The 19,710-nt window shown below is 36.3% G+C and overlaps 2 protein-coding genes across 3 annotated transcripts in view; one reads left to right on the forward strand and one right to left on the reverse strand.

The window, feature by feature from the left end:
• Gtf2e1 (general transcription factor IIE subunit 1) overlaps positions 1 to 18,194 on the reverse strand; it is a 27,388-nt gene extending 9,194 nt beyond the window's left edge. The window contains exons 1-3 of one of the 2 annotated variants that reach the window (XM_015486890.2): positions 18,048 to 18,194; positions 13,425 to 13,907; positions 455 to 656 (exon numbers count right to left, since the gene is read on the reverse strand). In XM_015486890.2, the coding sequence (XP_015342376.1) occupies positions 455 to 656; positions 13,425 to 13,872 (650 nt within the window). In that variant the 5' untranslated portion in view covers positions 13,873 to 13,907; positions 18,048 to 18,194. Of the gene's footprint in view, positions 1 to 454; positions 657 to 13,424; positions 13,908 to 17,670; positions 18,011 to 18,047 lie in introns of those variants that run through there. The other variant, XM_048794171.1, reaches the window with a different exon arrangement.
• Positions 18,195 to 18,228: 34 nt separating this feature from the next.
• Positions 18,229 to 19,710, forward strand: part of Rabl3 (RAB, member of RAS oncogene family like 3) — a 37,827-nt gene continuing 36,345 nt past the window's right edge. The window contains exon 1 of the mRNA XM_015486891.2: positions 18,229 to 18,381. Coding sequence (XP_015342377.1) covers positions 18,336 to 18,381 — 46 coding nt within the window. The 5' untranslated portion in view covers positions 18,229 to 18,335. The remainder of the gene's footprint in view (positions 18,382 to 19,710) is intronic.

Consider the following 19,710-nt stretch of genomic DNA (forward strand, 5'->3'; position numbering starts at 1 on the left):
AAAAAAAAAAAAAAAAAAAAAAAAAAAAAAAAAAAGAAAATGCTATATGGAAGAATTTCAGTCTTCAAAATCAGTCTAGGAAAATTCAAATATCCCCAAGAGGCACAACTAATTTAGGATTAGCTAACAACTGGCTGAGTTACTGCAGGCCTGAGCAGAGTGAGTAGCTGAGGTCAAACCTGAAATATTTAAAGATTTTTGCCTAAGGTCCACACTGTTCTGCATTCAATACAAACAAATTTCATTATAAGCACAAGTGTACAAGAGCTTACTTGTACCCTTTCCCAACAACTGCCCTTTTACATTTTACATACTTGGGTCTACATCATAAGGAAAGCTTATGTAAAATTGTAGCCATTAGTTTCCTGATAAATTACTTACCCACTCTTGCTCTCCAAAGTTAAATAAGTGCAAGTTTAAGGGTCCTTGGTAAGGGCACAGGGCCTCCACTCACCTTTGTTTCAGGGCTGGGATTTCTGTGGGTTCTGGCTCAAGTATTTCATATGCCAAGTTCACATCCTCTGTCTCCCGAAGCAATTCATAAATGGGCTCAATTTGTTCATTAAACCTTGCCAAAAGTGTGCGAGCATCTTTTTTGGGCATTGCTGATTCATCCTCTTCTACCTCTGTATGGCAAAAAGTACAGCGGAAAGTTCCTACAGAGAAAACAAAACTTTCAGGTCAGAGAGGTAAACTGCTTCAGAAGAGCCTTTAGCAAACAGTTTGTCTCCACTCCTCCCCCAACATTTTAGTAAGACTTTCAAATATGCAGAACAGCTGAATGAATTTTACAGTGAACACCCATATACCCACCTTCTACATTCTATAATTAACATTTTGCTACATTTATTACATATCTACTCATCTCCCTATGCGTCTATCACTTTTCATAGTAATTTCAACCACAATGGTTTTTAATCACATTTCTAAGATATTTACATACATTTTAACTTAAAACTAAATTCTTTACAGCTTATCACTCTACTTGTACCCTTTCTCAACAACTTCCTTTTCACATCATATGAGTCTACATCATACAGAAAGCCAATAAAATACCTAAAACTAAAAGCTTCTGATCATCTTGTATATCACCACATGGCTATTCCTTCAAACTTATTAACCATTTATACCTAAACAAACTTAGGTATAAATTAAAATTTCCAAAATTAAAATTCAAGAAACCTCTTATTTCTATATTCCTCATATCCAACTTAGAACTAAACTTCAGTAATTCCTTAGGAATGTCCTAGATTTTTCACATCTACTGTCATTATTCAAATCTAGGCCACCATTTACTCGTAAAAGGGCTTCCTAAATATGGCCTCTAAGTTCTCCCTTTCTAATTCCAAGTTTCCTATGCCACCACCTTTATCATCTTATCCTCTTGCTTTAAAGTATTTGATTGCTGGATTTCTAATGTACACAGCATAAAGTCTAAAATTTCTCATCCCAAATTCAGGATCTTAAAGAATTTGGCTCCAAACCTCATAACCAACCACCATCATCTGTCAAGAAATTATTTTATTTGAACAGTGCTTTGTTTCAAAAAATGCTTCCACATATTACTTTTGATCCTTCTATTAGTGCCTGTTATGGTTTGGATATGAGGTGTCCCGCTAAAATCTCATGTGATAAACAATGCAAGAAGGATACGAATCCTGGGAAGTGATATGAGAACTGAGCCTCTTAGGAACTTGGGATTTGCCAAAAGTCACATAGCTAATAGAAGAAAAAAACAGCAATTATTTTATGTTAAGATTTTATGAAGTGTCAGGTACTACCAACCCTCTGAATTTTGTATTATTATTGCCCATTTAAATCTATAAAATAAGCTGGGTTAGTGATGCACACCTGTAATCGCAGCAACTCAGAGGGCTGAGGCAGAAGGATTGAAATTTCAACACCAGCCTCGGCAATTTAGTGAAACCCTGAACAATTTAGTGAGACCCTGTCTCTAAATAAATTATAAAAAAGGCAGGAGATGTGGCTAAGTGGTTAAGCACTACTGGGTTCAATCCCTGGAACAAAGAAAGAAAGAAATCTATAAAATATAGTAGTTCTAAGGGGCTCAGTAATTTGCTCAAGATCATACAAATAAAATACTAGCTGAGAGGAAGGGTGGGAATTAAATCAACCCAAACTGTTAAACTCAAGCACATAAGTGTAATCTAACAGTCTACACAACTAGCACTGCACTTGGGTTTCCAGTTTATTCTACATAAGAACCATCCATCCTTTCTAACTCAACTTACCTCAGGGATTAAAACATATCAGATAAGTAATTAGTGCCTGTTATGGTTTGGATATGAGGTGTTCCGCTAAAATCTGATGTGATAAACAATGCAAGGAGGATCAGACGTGAAATGATTAGATCATAAACTGTGATCTAATCAATGGACTAATCCATTTGATGGATTGATAATTTGAAAGGACACTGAACTGAGTAGTAACTACATGCAGGTAGGGTATGGCTGGAGGAAGTAAGTTATTGGAGGTATGCCTTGAGATTTTTGTCCATGGCTGCTTTGCACTCTGCTCTGTTTCCTGGCCACCACGAGCTGAGCAGCTTTCCTCTGCCATGCTTTCCATCATGATGTTCTGCCTCCCCTCAGGCTCACAGCAATGGAGTAGGCTGACCATGGACTGAACCTCTGAAACTCAGCCAAAATAAACTTCTCCTCTTCTAAGTTGTTCTTGTCAGTGATGTAAAGCTGACTTACACAGTGCCTGGCACACTTTAAAAGCCTCCATATGTGACTGACATATAACCTCATACCTACCCACTCTAGCCCAGATACAGAATAAACAAACTATGCATTTATGCTTTGATGGAACACTAGATTCCACCGATATATTCCTACTGGAATAAGTTTCTTTATTGACCTGCCCTAGTGGCCAATAGCCTATCAATTCCTTGTTCAGACACCCTTGTCTAAAACATTCTCTATCTTCCTACTATCTAAATACTACATAATTTTTCATGTCTATCCCAAATAAGTTAGAAAAAATAGAAGAGAGACTTCCTACTATCTAAATGCTACATAATTTTCCATGTCTATCCCAAATAAGTTAAAAAGAAAAAAAGAGAGAGAAAAGCAGCCCTTCACAGCTAGACTCACAGCTCACTAATATCCAATAAGATCCTGTGTAACCATGATGAAGTGAGGCAAAACAAACCACTGTGGAGTCCAAGGCAAGGACTTTGTACAAACCACTGGTGGGGGGAATGCCCAATGAACCTCTTTACCAATTTCAGTTTTAGCTTTGTCCTATTCCTCGCACCTAGTAGGGAAGATTTATTAAGGTACCAAATTATAGAATTTCCCCACTTCTTGATAGCACCTAGTCTAGAGCAAACCCCACCACTTTCTAGACTCCTCCCGCAAACTACCCAACAAAAGCCAAAATTCTCTAAGTTTGTCCAGTGCCATCTTACTGAGACACTCTAGCTCCCCATGGGACATGACTACTCTTGCTGCAAAAAGCATCCAAAAACATAACTTTGGCTGCTCTAGGTGTATATAGCATGATTTTGACTAAAGGTCATCAACATAAAGATTGTAGCATCATCAACTGCACAAGAATACCACTTACCAGGATAAAGAGAAAAAGAAAGTTCTTTTCTTTTTGCAGGCGACAGATATCAAGGTGCTTTAAATTTCTGAATCCATGTTATACACTGGCCATTGAAATAGGTGCGTTAGATTCCCACTTTACAACTGCTTAGAGTTTCTAAAAAGGCAGTTTAGACTAGAAATTTAGATATGAGAACATAGAGATGATAACTGATGCCAAGGTAGATCAGAGTATCCAAAGAGATTGAGGAGAGTAAGAATAGGTTATCAAGGTATAAGCCCAAGAAAATGGAATCCTTGAGAAACAGAAACAGTATCACCAGAGGGGCAGAATATGTTTAAAGGAAATGGTATGGTCCTAACTTTGAAAGTCAACAAGAATGAAAACCAGCTTTTATATTTAGTAACAAAGGTTAGTACTGAATTTGGTTAGAGAGGGTTTAGATGGCACACTATCTTAGATTATACTCTAACTCTTCTAAGCCTCTTCTCTTCAACAGAAACAAAACATAATCCTGTGGGATTCAAAAATAAATTATATAAAATAAGGTTGAATACAGCTCTCAAATACCTGCTGAATTAAAAAAAAAAAAAAAAAAAAAAAAAAAAAACACATCCATATGGGATTTAAGTTGATTGTTTAAAGATAGGTACTAATAGAGATCACCAAGTAGGTGGTTGAAAAATTATACTACGGGCTGGGGATGTGGCTCAAGTGGTAGCGCGCTCGCCTGGCATGCGTGCGGCCCGGGTTCGATCCTCAGCACCACATACAAACAAAGATGTTGTGCCCGCCGAAAACTAAAAAAATAAATATTAAAAAAAAAAATTCTCTCTCACTCTCACTATCTCTCTCTCTCTCTTTAAAAAAAAAAAAAGAAAAATTATACTACACTGAAATTTCAATGGTGAAAATATAGTTACCAGAGAGAATGGCAAAAAACAAAATTTATAAGAAATTAGGTGATCTTAAATGGGTCTTGAATGCTATGCTTCATTTTGACTTTATTCCTTGGTAAAAGGAAAGCCACTGAAGAACATATTTACAAACATTAATTCATCGTAGTGGAATTAATACTTAGGCCCTGCTCCAAATATACCGATTCAATTGGTCTGAGTAGGGCCCAGGAAAATAAATTTGAAGTATCACAAAGAATTCTGATGCACACCCTTGAAGGAGGATTACTATTAAGTAATCAAAATGATAACTATTCCAAATCTTCTTGTAACTAAACTACTCTATGCTAAGATGTACATACAGAATTTACTACTCAAGAACAAGAGAAGAAATTGGAATTGAAGCTCAGTGCTCTGTACCATTTTTCTCACATATAATATCAAGGCAAAAACCTGAAACAGTGACTCTAAGCCACATAAGGGAGTATATGTTAGCTATATTTGATGATGCAGTAGCTGAGAGAAAATGAAAGCTACTAAGCTTCTGAAGGCAAAGACTGGCAAATCATGGGATTGAGGGAAAAAATGAGTTCAAGGATAACACATTTGTTTAATATCTATACTCCAAACTACAAAAAAAAAAAAAAGAAAGAAATACAAATATTTTCATGTATTCATCTAAGACAAGTCTGACATATAAGGGAAGTTTGCCAGATCATAACTTGAAAACAAAATCCATTAAACCTGGATTCATATACAAATTTGTCTAACTCAAAATACTAAATTCATTTACCATCCTGAATTACACATCCCTTTCCCAACCTCCTCTCATTCTTGCCAGCAACTACTTAGCAAACCTTTCCCATGTATATACTACAGGTCTCATCTTTTTGTTGTTGTTGTTTTGTTTTAATATGGAATAGAAAGAATTCACATGTCTGCATTTACTTTGCTGAGTCTTAACCTATCAGGTTTTTCCAGAAAGATCAAAATATATCCAGTTGCAGATTAAAGGCACTCAAAGTAGAGAGAAAAAAAAAAACATTTTACAAATATACATTTTAAAACTATGTTATATGGGCTGGGGATGTGGCTCAAGCGGTAGCGCGCTCGCCTGGCATGCGTGCGGCCCGGGTTCGATCCTCAGCACCACATACAAACAAAGACGTTGTATCCACCAAAAATTAAAATAAATAAATAAATAATTAAATATTTTTTAAAATTCTCTCTAAAAAATAAATAAATAAATAAAATACGTTATAGTTATATATTCAGTATTATAGAAATGCTCCTGTTCTATGGTTCAGGACTCTTCCAAGAAAGTTATCACTCCAAAGCAGAAGGAAAGAGTGGAGAACTAATTGTGAGGTGGGAGAGGGAGGAGTAGAGTGCAGGGAGAAAATTCTAGTCCATCTCAACTTTTTCCCCAAATATGAAAAGTAAGGGGAACAGGTAACAAAAGAGAAAAACAACAAACAACAAGTAAAGATCAACAAAATTGAGAAACCATAGAAATGGCATCTATAGTGTTGACCAAGGCCTTCAACTTCACTGCTTCTAGTACATTATTCATTTTAACAAATGTCACTTTAATTATAAAACAATACAAGACAAAGTGAAAAAACTGTTTATCCTTAGTTTGGCAAGAAAGTGCTTTGAAAATTTATAATTGAGAAAACAGATACAAAATGAGACTGAGGGTAGAAGACCTTAAGCATCAAGTCCTAAATAATCTTCTGAGCTGCTTTTCTAGAGTTCACATTTTAGTGAGAATCAGTCAAGACAAAAAAATAACATGGGGTGCTGTTAAGTATTATGGGGGTGGGGAGAAGGCAGGAAAGAAGGATTTTTTTAAAAGGGTATGAAAGAAATTCATATATAGGAAATTCATGAGATGACTCTCTGAGACAGTCCTAATTAGAACTGTAAATCCTATGAGTAGGCTATAAGTTAATGCCCACAATACATTAATCAAGGATCTGTCAAAGATGTTATAGGTAACTGGAATATTATTCAGACATTTTATTCTTACAAATATAAAAATAATAATTAGCTGGATACAGAGACATGCTCCCGTAATTTCAGCAATACAGGAGGCTGAGGCAAAGGGTTTTCAAGTCCAAGGCCAACCTTAGCAACTTAGTGAGACTTAAGCAATTTAGCAAAAACCCTGGATCAAAAAATAAAAAAAGACTGGGTATGTAGCTCACTGATTCTTACTATGGTAAAGCACCCCTGGGTTCAAACCCCAGTACCACAAATAAAATGAAATAATTTTTCTTTCTTTCTTTTCTTTTTTTTTGAACTGGGGATTGAACCCAGGGGCACTCCACCACTGAGCCATGTCCTCAGCCCTACTTTGTATTTTATTTAAAGAAAGGGTCTCACTGAGTTGCTCAGCACCTCACCATTGTTGAGGCTGACTTGAACACATGTGGACCACCCCAATCGCTCAGCTAATTAACTAATTTTAAGAGGACAACTGCTTTGTTATGAAGCAGTGCTGCAATGCACAAGGGGGAGAGTCAAGTTGCAGCCCAAGCCCTCAAGGCTGGCCAAGGAAACTGGAAGGATCAAATGTCTGTTGCTGCAGAGACCTCATCCCAGAACAATGAGTAGTGGAGTCTCAAGTTTTCTGACATTCTGCTTTCCTAAGTCTAGCCAACCTTCTGACCTCCTTTCCAGGAGTGCACATTCTAGTGGAAATCAGTCAAGACAAAACAATAACATTAGGTACTGATAAGTATTATGGGGGAAAAAATGTATGAGTGGAGATTTTAAAGTAAAAAACACAGAAAGCCATGCAGATATCTGGGAAAAGAGCATGCAAAAAGGCAAGAAGCAAAGACATGCCTGATGTTTGCAAGACATAAATAAGATGGCTCCTATGAACATGGGAGAGTGGTAGAAATAAAGTCTCTCAAGTTCGGAGGTGGTAAGGTTGAAGGGACTGGATAAGAGACCTTATAAATTCTCTTAACAAATTTTCTGAGTGAGGGGAGAAGCCTTTGGAGAGTTTTAAAAAAAAGAGTGACATGACCTGTTGTGCTCTTTAGAAGGCTAATGCAACAAATAGTCTATGGGCAGCAAGGGTGAAAACAGAACTGGCTAATGAAAACAAGGAGACTCCCTTAGAGTAGCTTAAAATCAAGCAAGACATGTAGCTTGAAACTTTTCCAGACAAGATTACCAAAAAACCCTCGAAGAGCCAGGCACATGCTTATAGTCCCAGCACTTGGGAAGCTGGGATGGGAGAATCACTTGAGCCCAGAAGCTCAAGACCAGCCTGGGCCACACAGTAAGACCCCAACTCAAAAAAAAAAAAAAAACAACTATAAACTTTAAGACATTATATTAACATATATGATTAATTTTACTGCACTATAAAAATGCTATCTAATACTTTAGGAAACACATTTGGATACTGTTTCCACCTTACAATAGAATATTTTGTAATTATGTATATTGGTAGTGGAGTGGGGAGCTTGGTAAAATAAGACTGTCTAAAACTGAAAATATCATTCTCCATTATGTCACAGTATGTTTCTGAAGATGCCATAATTAAACAGAGCATATTTTCTATATGAAAACTACTACATATGGAGGTTGTAGGTCCTAACCAAGGCTTCCAAATTAACTCAGTGATTACCATTATTCTCTAAAAGCAGGGATAAAAACAACCCAAGCTTCTCCATCCTTTTAAAATGTTAACTATGCTTCAAATTAGAGTAGTATGAAGTTAGAGTAGACAAAAACTATATATGGTATATAACACACTGAAGTTAACACAGGCCTCTGGAATCCCAACATACTGTTATTTTACTGTCTTAAAGCCACTGCTTTAAAAACAAAATCAAAAACAAACAAAAACAAAAAATCCTCTGGAAATGACATGTCCATTGAACACAATGATTATGCAAAAGGATGCCAGGTAATAAATGTTCTAAAAAAACTATGATTCTGTGAGAAGTTGACCAAGCATAATAACCACAAGCTGTTGTAACAAAATATTTCACTAAGAACCACTGCCTTGTTAGATTTCAAAAGCACTTAATAGAAGGTAGAGAAAGGTATGCAAGGTAAAAGTACTGGAAGAAGGACCATAACACTTAACAGTTAAGACTGAGAAAGGTGGTAAGAATGGGGACTGGTTGAGTAGAAGAGCCACAGAAAGGAAAACTTAGATTTGTAATTTTAGTATACATTATTTCCTACCACTTCACATATGTAAACAAGTTTACATTCACATGTTACTTACATATTTTTGAAATGAAAACCAATTTTTGTTTGTTTTTGTGGTCCTGGGGATCAAAGTGCTTTCCTCATACATATTAGGCAAGCACTCTACTACTGAACTACATCTCCAACCCCAATAAATATTATTTTGAACAGTTCCAAAGCACTCAATTCCTTCTTAATATGCATAAGTTATGTAGTTATTTCCAGGCTACTCTGCCAGAATTATCAAGCCCTTTGTTACAAGTTGTATAACTCAGAACATTCAAGAGGATATATGTTAAAATATTTAGTCAAATGCTAATTAAAGTCTAAGAAAGTCATCTTTTATTCTAATTCCCAAACTTTATTTTCATAAAGCAAATTTCTTCAGTTAAATTGGACAAAGGAAAAATATAGGGAGAAAAATTGTTATTATCTAATAGTATACAAGACAGAAACAAAGTTGTACATTCATATAATTATTTTACCTAAAATAAAATTTTGAAAAATTACCCCTTAATAATTCACTAAAGAACACATAACACTACAATAATATTCATGTGTGCATAAAGGACAAGAACAGAGAAGGTTTAATTTGTGAAATTAATAAGATTTCAAATGTATTATTGATGTGCACAATATAACTCCCAATCCCCGCTACTGCAATTGAATTTATCAATGAAATTGGCTACTGTTCTGTTAAACTGGTCTAGCCATACATTATTCCTAGATTTTGAAATGTATCATAAAGGAAAAAAAAAAAGTACTACACTTGGGGGCAGGGCAACAAATGATAAATTCAAAGAGGGTACTTGGATGAATACTCACTTGCAATAAATTCTCTAAGTTAGTCTTAAATCAAATTCATCTCAACATGTAGTAGACAAGCAAAAAGTTGGTTTTGATGTGAATATTTGAAAGACAACATCAACTAAACATGTATGCCAGTATCAAAACTAAAAAGCAAAAGCAACTCTTCGCAAAAAGTCTTCTTTTATGTCAGCACCAAAATACAAATAAATAAATAAATAAAAATTAAAAAAAGAGAGATAAAACACAAAAGTTAAAAAAAAAAAAGCACTCAAATTCTCAAGATCATCAGTGGCAAAATTTAAGAAGCAGACCTAAAGGTTTGGGAGATAGAGAAGGGTAGATAGATGAGGGAAGGCACATATTCCTTACTATCTTTCCATAACTTGTTTTCATATATTCATTTAACTTATTCTAATATTCACCTCTTCCACATTTACCATCACCACCCAAATCTACAGCTTTCAATTTTTCTATAATTTTCTAATTAACTCATTCTGGGAAAGATTCCAAAGATGACTGAGGAATCAGCAATTAAGCAAATGATCCTAGATTTCTTTTTGTATTTGTCTCTGCTTTTAGCATTTTAGGGATTGAAAATATTGCTTATAAGACATCTCCTGTCCCAAATATTTGGAGATGAAGACAGGAAAAGTGGTCTGACCTAAGATGGCAAACATTATTAACAAGTCTTGAGAGTCTCACAAATGTAGGACTCATAGTTTGTAAATGTTACAAAAAAGGAATGCAAAAAGAATTTCAATGATAAGGATTCAGATAGTTTATTTATCTAAACCAAAAAGCTTTACTTGAAGTCATAAAGCAAGAGGGACCCATGATCTAACCCCATGCTTACATACAAATATCAAGTAGATACCAAGTTTACTTGAATATTCCAAGTAATTAGGAACTTATCACTAGAGATCTATTCCCTTTAGTGGTAATGTTTAAGAGTTATTTATTACAGATATAGTTTAGTTATTAAAGACTTCTTTATGCTAACCCTTAAACCTAGTATCTCCAAGTCTTTTTCCTAGAAGCCACAAAGTAAGCTGAATCTCCATAAATGCTATCATACTCTTCCTTAATCAGTCTAAAGCATCCTAGCAATTTATATATCCCTAGACTTACATAAGATCATCCAAATCCAAGAACACAGACATGGTATATGTAGCAGCCACACATATCATTTGAGGAGTGGAACCAGATAATCTCTAAATTCCTATTTTTAAGACTTTATTAAAGATTTATGATTCCTTTTTCAAAAATTCAAAATTTCTCTATCACAGAGTTTACCTAAAATGGTATTTTGTTCACTCTAGATAAATTTAGTAATTTAGGTCTTCCAAACTATTTTTTATTCCACCTAACAATTTTATTTTATTCAATCCCCATTAAAACTACAGTACCATATATGCTTTTACAGAAGTTGTAAGACTACATTCTTTTGGCCAATATGTCTACTACTGAGAATTCTTAAGTACCAATAAGATATTTTGAATACCTTTGTACACATCGTATTTTACCTTTGTACATATCGTATTTTATTTCTGCTTAAGTTGAAAAGTTTTTTTCAACTTAAGCAGAAATAAAATACGATATGTACAAAGGTATTCAAAATATCTTATTGGTACCAGAAAAAAATAGATAAACTCAAAGTACCCAGAAGGGGTACAAAGGAAAACAGAGAGAAAGAACGAAAACTGAATAAACAGGAAGCAAACAAAGAGAAAAAGACAAAAGATTTCTCAGGAGAATGTACAGCTCAAGAGAAAGGTATTAGTAAAAGAAAAACAAAAACAACAACAACAAAAACCTGATAAGTAAACTGGGGCCTAATATATCAACTAAGCAGCATTTTTGTCCTGAAAGGGAACTCAACAAAGGTCAAGTATATTCTCAGAAAAAGGCCACTTATGAGTATAAAATTTTCAATCAAGATAACTCAAGCTTCACATAGGGGAAAAACTGCTAATTTAATAATAGCATCCAAGATGGTCAGGATACCCTCCTCTGAGTAACATCAAGGTTAAGTGACTTTTTCTTGCTTTCCTGCACCTCCTCCTTTCTAACTTCATGCTAACCATAACTCTCATGTTAAATACATTGTTCAGACTAGACACAACATACCTCTCTCAGTTGTAGCTTTCTTTCATAAAATTTCCAAGCTCTTTTTTATTCTATCTCAACTCACTGACTCATATAACTCTGGCTATATTTGGATATTAGGCTAGCTTTTCTGTAGGCAACTGATTATAGCTAGTTTTGTTCAGACACTAACCCTGGATAAAATTCAAAAAGCATCATGGATCAATTGCCTAAAAACTGATATATAAATAGGGGAATCACCTCCTTTTAGAAAGTTTCATAAAATTAAGAAAGACTCAAAATGATGAATAAATACAGTAGAAGCATATTACTTCTGATTATCCTCTCTGAGGGACTGGATAACACCTTCCACTGCAGTCAAGAGTGATGAAGACAGGACCACTGCAACACCAACATCTGCAGAGAATCACAAAACCAAAACCCAGAGCTCTTTTAAGAAATATGTTCGAGTAAGTGGCAAAAATCACAAGACTCGTTTAGTCTATTTTGAAAGAGCTCCAGATATAGTCTAAAACCTTCCTCTGTAGTATACTCAAGCAATTATACCAGGATAATTAATCTTTTCTTATAATCAAGATCTCTCCTAGTTAAGCCCCTTCGGGGTATAAATAAGTAGGTTCAGACAAGGAAAATTCTTTAAATGATTTTTCACCCAAAATAAACACCTCACAATAAGAATAAATAAATGTTACAGGCTCTCTTTGGTTTTATTTGCTAATAACCTAAATTGATGGTGGGATTATTTCCCATTTCAGTTTTTTAAATTCTTTAGAATGAACCATACATAACATACACAAACATTAGAAAATTAAGCACATACACAAATATGTAATTTTTCAAAACAAAAGGTTTCACATGAAAAGTTTAAAATTAGAAACTTCTCTATAGTTATAAATTATAAAATGTAAAAAAAAATTTAAACTAAAAAGTAATCTATGCTCTTGAATTCCAACATAACAAAAGAATAATTTAACAACATTGACTCCTTATATATATATTTTTATCTCTAGAAAATAAGACAAAATCAATCCATGGAGTAATTATTAAAACTAGTCTCTTTTCTAGTTTAAAAATAACTCTCCATAATCCAGCATGATAAAGTTAAAACTTCTCATGATAATGCTAGATACATTGTATTTTTGGAAAATACATGCTTTGTAAATTGTGTTAAGAAAAATTCTTAAAACCAAATGTTGGATTAAATGAGGTGAGTTAATGTTGTTGCCAACCCTGTTTCAGTAATACATGACTGAGACAATAATATCTATCCTTTAATTAATTTGGAAAGGACTCCCCTCTTATTTCATCTGGCCTTCAGCTGTTAACTTTTTATGGAGGCTTTCCTCAAATCCAGATTATACATCATTGTTATGTACTCCTGATAGAACTTTATATTTCCACTAACAAAATGTTCTAAGACATTTTGTTAAAACTATACACAGTGACTGGTTAGTGCTCAAATATTTTTTAAAAGAAGAGATCAAAAGTAAAGTTGTCAGAACAGCCTCAAAGTAGTATAAAAAAATTAATCCTTTAGGCCACAACTATAAGTCAGGGGTAGGGATGGGGGCAGAAGCAGAAGGGTCACTGGCAGGAAACCCCATGAATGAGTGTACTCCCTTGTGAAGGAGAAAGGTTTTGTAAAAGATTCTCAAAGTACTACAGACAGCCAACCAGGATAGCAAAACTACTTGCATGCTGAGTCACACTAATCCATTCACTTTTCTGATAAGGTATGATTGGTTTAAAATTTAGAGGAATTAAAAGAAAATGGGCACATATTTTAATTGATTCATAATCTGGAATAAGTCTCACCTGTCATGGGATCAAAGAGTTGATTAGCTTCTAAGTCTGTGAAAGTATTACTACAGACAGGACATTTGAAGGAAGCCCGGTTGGTGGAATCTCTCTCATCCGTTTCAATCCTCCTTCTCATGTGGTCCAACTTATATTTTACCACATTAACAAGAGTTCGATAATTGATAAAGTAGTAGTTATGGCGAGTGGTTTTCCCATCTGCAGCAGTCTCTACCCTCATTCTGCATTTGATGAATTTGTCTCCCTTTAAATTGTTCAAAACTGATCGAAGTTGCTTCCGATCAAACTTGAGCAACTCCAGCATGTCTTCCTCTTTCACACAGGGGTTCCGGATCAAAATGTCCAAGGCCAAAGCGTGCTCAATGCCATAAAACCCCCGAATCACGTACTTGGCTAACCTCTTCAATGCTGCTGGAACCTCAGTCAGGACATCTGGGTCTGCCATCTTTAGTTTAGCAGCAACCTTCAACTTTAAATATACTAAATTCAGAAACAAAACAAAACAGGATTAGTAGGGAAGAAGACAAGGTAATCATTTTAAATGTAGAAAAATCAACCCGCTAGCCAGTACCTACTACTATTCTTGGAGTGCCTAAAGGTACTCAAACATTATCTTAAAAGGCTTCTAATACCTAGGCATCTAACAGGGAAGAGGAGGATTTTACTTGATAGAGTACACAAGATCATAGCTAAAAAGCTTCACATATTTCCTACATGTTTACTTTCATGGCCAACAGTGCGCTTGATTCAAAAAGAATGACTTGTTATTCATAACAATGATATATTACATCAAATCCACGTTATTTCAGAACAAGAAACACAAAAATGCTCAATGAGGTACTAACAATTCTTAATGATATAGATCTTTGGAAACCCTCTGATAAACCCAGCTGTTAACACATACTTAAAGTGTCTTTATTTCTTGAGTTTAATTTTCTACTAATACTATAGGATGTTTGACTCAGTCATGCTTTCACAATAAAATCACAACAAATCAATAAAGTACAAGCAATTGCCCGTTAGAACATTTGACAAAAATCTAACTACTATAAATTTGGAATAAATTAACCCTTAGATCCAGAAAGCTTTACCAACCCTGAAAAGTTAAATCTGACAGTTAAGTAAATAACCCTAGTCTTTAAAAAAGAATAAAACAGGGAGGGAAAACAGACCAACATACCCTACATGCTGAATCCATTATAAGTCTAAGAAGAAACTAAATAGATCTAATGTCCATGGCATGGGCCAGAAAGCTGTCCTCTCAAAGTCCAAGCTGGCATGTCATTCTTACACTTATACTGTCAAAAAACCTGCGCTCTAGACATTCTGTGTTTGGTAGCTGTGTGAGCATAACAAAATCCATTAAACAACTTCAAGCAACAATTTATTCTCCAAGAAGTAAGGGGATGTTGTGATTAATAAATGAGAATGTAAGTAGTGGTAGTAGGGACTTATTAGCAAGGAGAGTTTCCATATCAATTTGATACATTCCAAATTAAAAGTAGCCAGATTATCTACAACATTTTAGATATGGTGAAATTTCCTTATGGAGTAGAGAAATTTCTGACAGAGATATGCCATTGAATTATCTCATCAAAGAATAATATTCTGCTATTAAAACTAGTTTCAACTGAACCTTTTATTTGAAATTATCATCAATACTTTCAGACTTAACATTCCTTTTATAATAAATATTTTTATAGCACAATCCTGTATTGTTAAAAAATTCCTAAATAACCAATCTACACACACATTTTGGGAAAAAAACATAAGGCTCTACCTTAACAAAGGAAAAGATTCTTACAATTGCAATAAAAGATATACTTTAGATGAATCTCAAGCCTAACTATATACAAGGTAAAATAAGAAAGTAACATCTCAATCCAAACCTGTGGTCCTAGGGCCTTCAGGTCACTCCCCAGGGCTTAAGAATGCCATAGAACCATGGCATATTCCTAGACACAGTGTGTTTTCCCTTCCAATTTGGTATATACACTGTACTTAAACTTAGTTCTGTTCTTTTGTTGTTTTGTATGTTCTACAATAGACAGACTACATTATGGCTTCAGAAACATCCAAAGACCAAAGAATGGCAGACAAATGTCAACATAACTCATTTTCCAATATTGCTTTCTACTACTGTTTTCTCCTTTCTCCTACCCCATACACAAGATCAATGATTCTCAACCCAGGCTGTAAAGTAGAATCATCTGGGGAGCATCTTAAGACTACCAATCCTGAACCCCACTCCCAGAAGTTTTGTTTCAACTGGCCTAGGAGGGCCAGGTTAGGCACTAAACTAATTTTAAAAGCAATACACACCAAAAGTCCCTAACTACTTACCCTACCAACACACATTTCACAATGGAGAGGTACCTGTGGCACTTATTTAGCCTGTTTTCTTTGCTTCAAACACTCTTAGTAAGTCCTAGAGATGACAGTAATTGAGTGTCGTGAGGACTCTGCAATCCAACAGACCTCAGTAAATACTCAGCCTTAAGTTCTGCATATATAAAAAGTGATTAACAATGCCTTTTTCATACAGATGATGTATAAATTAAATAAAGTAATTAACATAAAGTGTTCTGCTTTCAGGACTAGCAGGAGGAGTTCGATTTAAGTATGGCATTCATAATAAAATCCCTTATTTATAAAATTGAGTCTTGGAGCAATATGAAGAATGATCTGAAATAAAGGTGGAGGCACTATGGAAGTATAAGGAGCTGTAGAAATAAAACTGAAACTCAGGTTAAGAAAGCAAAAAATTCCAAGGACAAGATGAATGTAATTTAATCACAGAACCAAAAGACCAAAAGCAAAAGGACCCAACAGTACTTAGGAAACAGAATAGGAAAAATCTTAAACAACTCTTTGCTTTGAGTCACTGTAACTAGGAAAAGTAGTACAATGACAAGTGGTAACACCTGAACCAGTGTTTGGAAAAAAAAATGAGGCATTCACTTTTAGTAGCATGCCTTTGAGAAAATACCATATGCTAATACTCTAATGATGGCCCAGCAAGTAGCCTGACAAAAAATATTAGAGCTCAGGAACAAGAACAAACTGAGCCATCTTGTTCAAATCTCTGTATTTTGAAATCCTCCTTCCTGATCACCATCTTCTCTCCTCCACCACTTCCCCTTCCCCACTCAATGCTCAATCTCCTTACTCAATCCCTGCATTTAAGTTATGTATGAAATGCAAAGATTAGCCATATACATTGTTTCACCCAAAGAATGTTATGAACATTTTCTAAATTAGTTGTCCAAAAAAATTATTCAACATTTTAAAAATCATGACTTCACATAAATTTCAACTTCCAGCTCCTCTGGAAAACTGGAAATGTGTGTGTGTGTGTGTGGGGGGGGGGAGGACCATGTCTGACCATGTCCTCACATAGGAACAAGCTGAAGCTGAACAGCAGTTGACACGTCTAGACAGGGAAGAAGCTTGGTCTCTGGAGACAGTTGAGTGTGTGCTCTCAATGCCCTCCTTTCCTTTTCTTATTTTATAGTTCATCAGTCATTTCCCAGCTTCAACTACCTCCCTACCCAGTCCAGACCCACATATATCCTAATTATGCACACATTTAAGGACTATTACGCCCCAAGCATGGAACTGGAGAAACAAAGTTGAAAAAACACTCTGCTCCACGTCTACCCTTGTAAACCTCATATCCAGCACACTGGCATACTCAGGACTGCAAGAGCCACACGTGCTTTCTCTACTTGCACCTATTGTTCACTTTGTGTCCACAGCTAAGCCCAAACCATTTTCTCCTAACTGTCCTTCAAGTCACATCCTTCTCGAGTCACATTTTCTCAGAGGCTTCCCAGATTCTCTACAGTAGCACAGAATGACCTCCTTTCATATGTTTCATAGCTGTTCCCCTTCTAGCACTTTCTCCATGTCTAAGTCCAGGGACTTCATCTTGCTCACCAATTAATTTCTAGCATCTAGTCAAGTGCTTACATAAAACTTTCAATGCTATGCACGTGTTCTTCCCACAAGCCTACCCTGCCAGCTTCCCCATGATTCACTTCTTCCACAAAAGAAGGCAGACTCTTCACTATCTTTTTCTTAGAATGGTTTTAAGCAAGATATGACTAGATCAAATTCGCGACTGTGAAAGATTATGCTGACTGGGTAAAGAATAAAAGAAGAATGAATGCAGGGCGTCCAGCTAAATTATTCCAGTATACTACTGCTCAGTTCCAGAAGAACTTGGATTCCACACGTATACCTGCAGTTTTCTCAGTCACTGTATTTCATGGCAGGCGCCACGCCTTCACGTAAAGCGGCACACTACCGCGAAACCTCGGGACCCCGCGGCCCTCCACGAGTCGCGTTCAGTAGTGTTCAATCCGCCCCAATGCGAGACCCCGAGACCCCACATTCCCTCAAGCTCTTCCTGTTGGGTCCAGGGCCACACTCGGCGCAGCCACATCCCTCCTACCCGAGGTCGCAAACGGGCCGCTCCAGGGTCAATGGTTCTTTGGAAGACTAAAGATAAAAGGTGGCTAGGGAGAGGGGGACAGTTAAGAAGAGAGGAGCGAAAAGGAGAAGCTGTGAAAAACGACGCCGGGCCACAGCGAACAAGGAATAGGGAATCAGGTTTACCAAAGCGAATCCTCGAACACTCCCACTACAGCTTCCCTCAGCACCTGAACTACCGGCTTAAACAAGCCCACGCCACTGTGCGACAAAGAAAACGTCTTATTCCTGCGACCGGCGTAGGAAACCACTCGCTACCTTTAACCAGACCAGCCTATCAGCATAGGTTAGCCTTCAATCAAGAGAGTCACACTGCGACCGACCAATGAAATTGAAGGCCGTGCCCTCCCTGTCCCGCTGTGATTGGCCTAGAATCCCGGAACAGGCGTTGACCCCAGCGAAAGCAGTGGCAGGATGGCGTCCCTGGATCGGGTGAAGGTACTGGTGTTGGGAGACTCAGGTGAGCGGCTAAACCCTCCTCTGTGGCTCCCGACACTTTTCAGTTACCCAATACCTCTCACCCTTCACTGTTGTCCCCAGCTTCCTGGCTTTTCGGTCTGTAGCTGAGTTCCCTTTCGGAGCCTAAAGACTACACTTCCCAGAGGACTTTGCTCCATTTGACGAATCGCCGTCGTCGCGTGGTGGGGGGCTGGTAGTGGAGTTAGCGCCTTGGTCTGCGGTTGCGGTTTTCCACGTCCGGCTTCCGAGCGACCGCTGCTTAAGAGAATTGCTTTATTTAAAATAATAATAATTTTTTTTATCAATTGACTTACTTTAAAAAGTGCTGGCGCTGTTATTTTATTGGGAGCCGTGTAAGGGTACAGAAGTTAGTAGGACAGTGCCTTCAGGATATTTTGTTAAGTCTGACGTGCACCAAGAATGACACTGGCGAGCGCTTTGGTATATTAATTCATTTAATTCCAAGATTAGTCCTTTGACCCCATTATAGAGGAGAGAAAGGCGAGTAGCAGAATTGTAAATGACAACTGGTTTGAACCCACGAGCTTAAACACATATGTTACGCAATGAAATAGTGGTAATCCTATTTCACTCTTAATCCAAAAATGGATTTCCATATTCTCATTTAATCTTAACTGAAAAAACTATTATGTTCTGAATTGTAGGAAATAGAGAAATTAAGATGAAGGCCACACTCAAAAGTGACTAGGACTTAATCCTGAGCCTAACTTAATCCTAGTGTTAAAATACTTATTTTGACTCCCTGGACATTTGAAAACTACCTTTGAAATCTGCACCATCGCTCCAACTGGACCCCGCAGCCTTACTCTCTTTCCCACATAACCTACGACTCTCCTAAAAACTTGAATAAATGCTGTTATAGATGTGCTTTTCTGGATTTGATCTTTGTGTGCTGTAAGCAATGACATTGTGTTACATGCTTGGAGACAAAGAGGACATACCCCAAAGAGCTTGAAAGCTAGCCTTACAGAGAGTATATCAAATTATGGTGGGAGAGGAACATCGTCACATTGCATGGGAACATTTGCAATTCAACATATCTTACAAAAAGTATTATTTAATATTCCTCAAATATTATTTAATATTCCTGCATTATGAAAATCTATAAATATAATCCCAATGTATGTCAATTTCATTTCTTTTATTGTGGAGCTTAAAATGACATTAAGTCAATAAAATCACTTGGTGTAACTGATGAAGAAAGTAATGGTGGCCTAAAGGGACTTGGCAATACTCATCATCAAATACAATTTAAGGCTAGAATCCAGAGTTAACACAGATCTTAATGGTGTATAAAGTAGATGTTCTT

Source organism: Marmota marmota, unplaced genomic scaffold, assembly GCF_001458135.2.
Source record: "Marmota marmota marmota unplaced genomic scaffold, marMar, whole genome shotgun sequence".
Classification (NCBI taxonomy): domain Eukaryota; kingdom Metazoa; phylum Chordata; class Mammalia; order Rodentia; family Sciuridae; genus Marmota; species Marmota marmota.